The following is an 8,146-nucleotide window of genomic DNA, read 5'->3' as shown; positions in this document are numbered from 1 at the left end:
AACTATTCCTTTAATTGTAAATTGCATTGTTTGTAGTTCACTCTCTTCATTCAACTCAACACATATGAATGCAACTTTATTTTTCAAACTATTCATCGCCACAAAAACACTACTGTTGCTTTTAGAGTAAAATATATTAACTTATATAATGTTAAATTATATATTAACATAACACGCTTCATATGAGAGCAGTTTACAAAACACAGTGAAAATGCTGTAAATGTAAAAAACATACAGTACGTGCAGCCACTTCTTTGTGTGTGTGTGTGTGTGTGTGTGTGTGTGTGGCTTTAGCTATATATAACATGCAGTTCCATAAAGATAACACAAAACAAAAGGTTGACTATTATACAACATTTCATGATCATAAAGCCAAACCTAAGGCCCCAAAACTTTAATTGGGTGAATATCAATACATTATTTGTCTTGTTACAAATATGAAAAAATTCAAATATTGGTGAAATATTAGTCCAGCATTTGTAACAGACCTGACACCAATGTAACACTGACACTCTTCACAACACGAGTCTCCAAGTTTTTTTTTCTTCTGTTTCTTCATCCACTACCATGAAAGTGCTCTCATCACCCCCATTTATACAGTTTAAGTACATGTACATTCATCGATAAATTAGTTCATTGCAAATGACAGGACAGGAACATAAGCTTTCAGTATGTTTGTACTGTTTAAATCACAAGTAAATCATGCATAAAAATGGCCATTATAGTTCAGAATTATTGGTTGAGTCTGAAGTCATAACTCAGATGGATCACTGAGCATTAAACCAAGCACATAAAAGTGGCATTATTATGGGTTGATGTTATCAGTTTTCATATCCAGCCCAATGTGCAGATGTCGACATATACCCTTTTGCTAATTTGGGTGCTCCAGGTACAGATATGGCACCATGTTGGGCTGTGAAAAATGAATGATCCTCTTCATGCCACCATGTTTGTGTACCTGATTGCATTGTGTATTGTCTTCTCAAGAGTAATAAACATAAAACGACATACAATAAATGCATGCTGAATTTTATAACTATGCGAAAACCCCACTTCTTGTTCTTGAGCCTCCCTCCTCCAGTTCCTCCTCAGAGTAAGAACTATAGTTCCCTGTTCCTCCTCCAGCATGCCTCATGAAGCCTACGGAGCCTAAAGAGCCTGCCCTCAGCACTTCCATCTTCTCTTTTTCATCCTCCTCATCCCCTTCTATCTCCTCTTCATCCTCCAGGCTCGAGCTGTGTGAGTCACTCTGAGGCTTGGTGCTGTGAATATCCCTTCCAGCTCTTTCTGTGTCAGTCAGTGGCACTGCTTGGTCCTTGGCTTTGCGACTTCTCTTCCACTTCATACGTCTGTTCTGGAACCAGATCTTAACCTGGTGAAATACAACAGGAATCATTACAGTTAAACCGTGTAAACATATTTAGTTGTGTGGGGTTCAGGGTGCAAAAATGTGTTTTGCTTCTCTGAAGGGATTTGTTGCAGGGGATGGGAAAGAATGCTGAAAAAGCAGGGCGCCATAACCCTTTCTTAAGATGAGGAAGGTAAGCATAACAACTTGACAGTGACTTGGAAGGATGTGGATAAAGGGAATACACTCACACACTACAAATGTATATGATACAATATTCAATACAGTACATCCTGGCTCTGCCTCTCTCACCTGAGTCTCAGTCAGCATGAGTGAAGTGGCCACCTCAAAGCGCTTAGGCCTGGACAGGTACTTGTTGAGCTTGAACTGGTTTTCTAATTGCAGCAGCTGCTGGCTGGTGAAAGCTGTCCTGGGCCTCCGGCACTTCCCCAACAAACCTGCCTGGGCCGGGACTGAAAACAGAGTGAGGCAGAGTCAAACAGTAGCAGAGTGTTTGCTTATTCTGTCCATTTGTCATTATTTACATTTTTTCATTTTCATCTAATAACCCTGCTTACTACTATTATGGATAGTGGGCCTATAATCAAAAGAGGCCTACAGAAGCCTATGAGCGAAAGTAAGAAAGAAAAAAAAGCTTTCATTGGACGGATATTTTTCAAATAAATCTCCAAACGAATCCTCACGAAATCTACTGGTTTGGTTTCCCTTAAGGCCCATCTGCCTGTCTGTCTTCCCGCCTGTATATCTTGTCCGTTAGCATTTATTGCCATGATGTGAGCTCGTGGTGAGAGGATATTGCTTTGGCGGGGTAATAAACCATCACAGGAGACCATTACCTTAATGAAAACATTGTAAATGTTATCAATTGATTAAGTAGGTCTATTTCAGGTGTTCCCTTTATACCGTAAATATTGCATGTTTTTTATGATATACATTGTCCTTAAGAGACAGCATCTAAATATCACGGCCCTTTCAAAACCAATACCAACAGACAGGTGTTAGGAGGCTCGATAAACATTAATAAATTGGCTGTTGACCTTACCATAACAAAAAGAAAATGACACAGCATCTGCTTATGTCAAATAACATTTAAATCAAAGGGAAACAAATGTATGATCCATTTCATTTTAATTAGGGCTAAGCTGGAGTAGTTGTTATGTCCTGCATTTAAAAAAAAGATTTGTAAGGCCATTTGTGTAAAAAGTATTTCAGCATATACACATATTTTATAAATGAGAAGAATTAATACAAGAAACATGACTTCAACAAAAATTTTAATAAAAAATATTTAATATTTCAAATTACATAAATATGGTATAGGTCTTTATTGGTAGCTACTGTATGGTATTACATGATTATAATTCATTTTATCAATTTAATTTAATAATGCACATTTAAACATATTATTAGTATTAGTAAGACTAGTATATAATTATTATTATTGTTTTGAATCTTAGCTAAATATGGCCTTTGGATCAACCATGTCATTTTTAAGGTTAACCTCTGAAACATCATGCATTTTAGTTCTCTCACCATATGGTACAGGAAGTAGAATGATCAAGTTCAGGAAACACGGAGATTCGCTTACCTCCATAATCGCCGAGTCTGGGTATCATCATCCCGGCTCTGATCCAAGGATCCAGCGGGAGCGTCGCCATGGCCCCCTTCAGCTGCTCAGGGTATGGCTGGACCAGCTGCGTAAAACCGGGGTATATGAAGGCGGGGTGCTGGCCTCCGAGGGCTGCCAGAGGATACATGGAGCCCGGGTGCATTCCGAGAAGACCCGCTTGGTGCAAAGCAGCGAAGCCTGACTGGGACAAGCTGAAGAGCTGTGATTTGGATAGGACTCCTGGCAGGGCTGGAGAGGAGTTTGTTGGGTTCGGATGAGGGGAGGGCGTCTCTGAGCCGCAGTTGGACACCGGACTGCCGTCGGGACTTCTGCTGTAATACAACCCTGGGGACGCACCATCACTGTCCGTCCTCTGCTCCACGTCGTGCGCCAGTAGCGCATCAATACGAAAGTTTTTAGATTTCTCCATGGTGCTTGTCATTCTGTAAATTGCATAAACTTTGAAGTGAAGTGTCTCTAATTTCTGAAGACACAAACTTGTCAGAAACTGCTATATTCTTACTACTTTTCCTTGGAGAGAAATTTCTTTTTTTCTGACCCACTCCTCTTAGCGTCTGTGTAAAAAAACACTTCGCTCACTCCAGCAGAGAGCTGGGAAATTACTCGCACCCAATAGCGCTATAAAGTCTGCTGCGTCGTGATTGGTCAGAGCCCCACAAGGGCAGGGTATATGCTCTTTCTTTTGAAGGGTTAATTTTTGGCATTGGTGCACGCCTGCATGTTGCATTCTACAAATACTATTCAATAGTCCTAATTCTTTACGTTTCATTCTTTCTTAAACATTCACAATCCTATCATAGAAGGATAAGTGCATGTGTGTGACTTTCTATCTTTTAGTCTGCCTGTTATCTGTCTGGCAGTTTTACCTCCATTATCCTCCCTGTCTCAGGTGTGATTGAGGTGTAACTTCAAACACACAGTTGAACACTATATTGCGTTGATTACTGTAATCTCATATGACGAAATTCATCTTTTTACAACTCAGTCTTCATTCAATTTTATTGCCTGCTAAGGTTGAGAGAAACCCAACGGTTCTTATCAGTGGTTGCTGCTATGATTATCGGTCATCACCACACCATGGAGCAAATAATGGGGCAGTAAACTAACAACAGAGTAAACTCATTGTCTCTCCTCGCAGAGTCACACACAAAGTATGGACAGGTGAGACAAAGTCCTGTAGCAGCTGTCTGGCACTAACTCCATCACAATACACATTATAATATGCAAGGATTCTTATAAAAGGTAGTGCGATTTGTGCATAGCCCATAACTTATTTAATATTTTTGGGCTTTTATTGCGTTTATTAGAGCAGCTGGAAAATGACAGGAAAGGGGGAGAAGAGAGGGGACGACCTGCCACAATGGCCGCAGGATGTAAGGCCGCTATAGTCCATAACTGGATGAAACTTTACATTGCAACGTTTTATATCCATAATTCTGCATACAGTTTTGCAAAAGACATCTTCTTGTCAACCTAAAGCTGATTCTTACCTCATCTGGAACAATATCTCAATGTACTTCAGATGAACCTGTTCTGCTTCGCCCACAGCGTCCAAACTGCATCTCTCTGCCACAGTTTAACCAGTGGGGATTTCCTGCTGGTTTATACTGGACTGATAAGAGACAGTCAGAGGCCTGGGAAAACAAACTGCTCTCACTTCAAAGACAAACACACCAACACCTGCTGAGCTACACAACATATCAACTTAAAGATGCATATGTGTGTGCAGGCATGTGTTTATGTTGTATGACCATCAAGGCAAATGATTGTCTCATTATTATTATCATATGACAGTTTTCAGACTTACAATTTAACCAGTTATCAATGTTCTCCAAGTTGCAAATAGAAAGGATTTTATTTTGTTAATTAGAACCGCAGTTGAAGATAAGACTTAGTTTATTGAACTCGCAAGTGATAAAGCTTCTTTTTTTATTTGGCTCATAAGTCACAAATGTATGAAGAGGCTTTGATGTTTAAAGTCATCTCTCAGGAGAAACAGGTTAATAATTAACATGTTCCATCATCAATCATTACTAAGACTCTGATAGACCCATTCACATAGACCACAGGTAGACCACAGTAGAGTCGAAAGCAAAGCTGTAAGAAATGGCTATAAGAAAGCAGTCATACTGGATACTTTGCACATGTTTGTCATTTGTCAGTCTGGTAATCATCCTGCCGATGATATAATCAATTGTTTGAATCTGTGAGAATATGAAATATCTGTCTGTCATTATGTAGTGAAAGTCATGTTTTATCTACAAAGTCCATAAAGCAACTTAAACCCACATTAAGAATATACTGTATACCATTTTAATCTCTTTTCTTTTTCTTTTTTAACAAGAGGAAGTAATTAAATTGCAAATTGAAGGTTATCATATTCTACATAGCATTATTAATCAAAAGTCAAAATAGATAAAGTCAAAATAGATGCAATATCTTTCAACGATTAGGCCATTTGTTTCCATTACCTTGATAGTCAGACAGTTCACAGTAATGTGTGAAGTTCCAGGATAGGAATGAGGTTGTAAAAGCCAGCTGTAAAATAGTGAATACTCTGTGATCTGTTCTACATTAGATAGGGGAGACGATATCTCACCATTTAATGAAGTTTGTACAACACATATTGATATCCTAGCACAAATATCACATCACAGATAAGGTTCAGCAGATATTAGGGACATTGCATTTGAAATTTCACACCACTGAGAGGTACTATGTTTGGTAATAGATTGGAATTGTGATTTATGGTCATTACATTGCCGTGTTAATAACCCTTAACAAAACAGTCTTTGTAGCCTATTCATATAATTGTATCTATTAAAAAATAGATAGCAGCCATAGCCTGATACTTTGTACAGTAATATACTCTGCGGATGGAACGACCAGATGTATGAGGTCAACCTATATGTCTTGTTTGATTATAATGGAAACATTTTTCATCGATGACATTCCTTCATCTCGAGCAGCATTTATTAAACCTGAGGTCAGGAATCAGAGCTATTTTAACTAATTTAGCGAAATCAACTCTATTGTGGTTATTTGCAGTCCAAATGTTTGCTAGCTGTCTGTCTGTCGATATTACCTGTGTTCCTATTGAAACCAATTTAATACATTGATTTAATATATTACATTGATTTACAATCTAATATATTTGAACATGTGATTTAACGTTGACTTAAACCAAGTCACAAGCTGAAACGGAAGTTGCTGGTACTCTGTTGAGATAGTTATGTTAGCTTTAGCAGAAGTTCAGCTTGGTTTTTATTCCTCATCTTGATTTAGCAACCCACTTACAGTAGTTATTTATAATAATAAACTAAACCACCAAGCTGTTGCTACATAGCTAAGGCTAGCTGTGGTTATCTCATCAGATAGCTTTTAATGCGACAGTTAGTGTGCGACACCTTGTAGATTATCAAACCATATTGCAGTTACTGCAGCTTGGGCACCAATAAAAGCCTCAGATGAAGGACAGATGTTTTGGTTATGTTTAGGCCTATTTCTTTCTTTTTCTTTTCTTTCTTTTTTACACTCATTTTGCATTGATTGCATTGACTATTCATGTTTTGGTTGGTCAGTCCTATACTCAAAACTATTAACATTTCTAAAGTGCTAATGACTGTTGTTGTGCTCAATCGCACTAAACAATTTAAAATAATCTTAAATGTCAACCAAATTGGTATTTCAATATTTGAGCTCACAAGCACTATAGGTCTTCAATGTACACAGACATATTTTGTATGCACAGGCACTTGCACAGTCTCACACACACACACACACACACACACACACACACACACACACACACACACACACATAGACAAGAGCAACAATGCAAACCACAGAGTCAAAAACAGACAAGAGCAAGTCTGGGAGACTTGGGGTGGGGGGGGGGGGGGGGGGGGACTACTCAAAGCTCCTCTCTCCCCTTAGCTGTAAAAGAACCATTGATGTTGCTTCTATTCATACACAAATGTAAGAGAGGTTAACCCAGTGGGCGCCTCTGTCAGGCCTCCTTAGCAGAAAGGTTACGTCTTTCTTGCATGGTGGTGCACCAGAGAGGCTAAATCACAACTGTTTGATATCATTGATGTGATCACAAAAGTTTGTTTTAATGAATCACGTGAATTGCAGTGGCCAAAAAAAATAGCTATTACTGCTCATACCAACTACTCAGCTCATGCTGCAGCCAGAAACATAACTGGAATCAACTCCTTTTTTGAGAAAACATTTTTCCCCCAAATAATTTAAAATATTCCAAATTAGGTATTTAACCATGATAGTGACTTAACTGACGTAAGTGACACAGATTAATAGGGCCACTGTGTTAGTAAAGTAAAATATGACTATGTATCCCAGGAGACATTAAGGCTAGAAGAAAATCCCCAATTTATTGAGTATAATAAAGCCTGTTGTTCTCCTTCTGTCTGTGTCCTATTGTGGTTTCTAGTCTCATATCTGAGTTTGGTTGCTATTGTTCTATCTATTGTCATGCCCCAGTTTTGCTCTGATTGGCCCAATGGACCGCAGGGGAATAGAACATTTCCTGGTTGAGCAGTGGTGGGTGTTCAGGGTAGCAAGGTTCAACGTTGTTCAAAATGAGTTGATTAATGACAGCCGTCACAACCCGAGGCTGCGCCATAATGAGGAGGACAAGAGGGAGGAGCGGAGGAGGAGAAGAGGAGGCAGGGGAGGGGAGGCAGGAGGAGCAGAGCTGAGATTGGATGATTATTACTTAGCACGGTAAATAATGAGATGACAGTACAATGAGATGAGGCTTCAGGGTAGAAGTGGAGGAGGAGGAGAGAGGAGGCACATAGCCAATTAGTGCTAAACAGAGGTCTGTGAATGAGAGGAGGAGACAGACACATGTAGAGCTGGTTAACACACAAAGACAGGGGCAGTGACGGGGTGTCAGAGTGGTGTCTGCAGAGAGTAGTTAAACATCTGTTGCTCCCAGACTGCTCTGCAGGGTCAGGTTCCCAAAATACTCATTACCCAAATGCTCTTCCTTTAACACAAATACATGATGGCTGTAAACTACTTGAAACTCTTCTAAACAACTCTTCTTCTCCACAGGAAGGTTGAAACCATTTCCTTCTGTATATACAATACCTTATATCATTCGTTGAAAGCAAAAAAAA

The 8,146-nt window shown here is 39.2% G+C and overlaps 1 protein-coding gene across 1 annotated transcript; it reads right to left on the bottom strand.

Moving 5' to 3' along the window:
- Nucleotides 1-1,036: 1,036 nt before the first annotated feature.
- LOC142963864 (uncharacterized) lies at nucleotides 1,037-3,420 on the bottom strand. The gene is made up of 3 exons (XM_076104100.1): nucleotides 2,958-3,420; nucleotides 1,661-1,821; nucleotides 1,037-1,372 (listed from the first exon to the last, which is right to left on the bottom strand). Exons 1-3 carry the CDS (start codon nucleotides 3,418-3,420, stop codon nucleotides 1,037-1,039), a joined length of 960 nt encoding a protein of 319 aa, XP_075960215.1.
- Between the last annotated feature and the right edge of the window lie 4,726 nt (nucleotides 3,421-8,146).

Source organism: Anarhichas minor, unplaced genomic scaffold, assembly GCF_050575085.1.
Source record: "Anarhichas minor isolate MPS153535 unplaced genomic scaffold, ASM5057508v1 ptg000004l, whole genome shotgun sequence".
Lineage (NCBI taxonomy): Eukaryota > Metazoa > Chordata > Actinopteri > Perciformes > Anarhichadidae > Anarhichas > Anarhichas minor.
Note: the sequence above shows the minus strand (reverse complement) of the source record. Positions and strands in the feature narration are given on the sequence as shown.

Coding starts and splice junctions, on each gene's coding strand:
- LOC142963864 (XM_076104100.1), bottom strand. CDS start 3,420: ATGACAAGCACCATGGAGAAATCTAAAAACTTTCGTATTGATGCGCTA. Junction 1,822..2,957: donor CAGACTCGGCGATTATGGAG/GTAAGCGAATCT, acceptor CTCTGTTTTCAG/TCCCGGCCCAGGCAGGTTTG. Junction 1,373..1,660: donor TCATGCTGACTGAGACTCAG/GTGAGAGAGGCA, acceptor GTATTTCACCAG/GTTAAGATCTGGTTCCAGAA.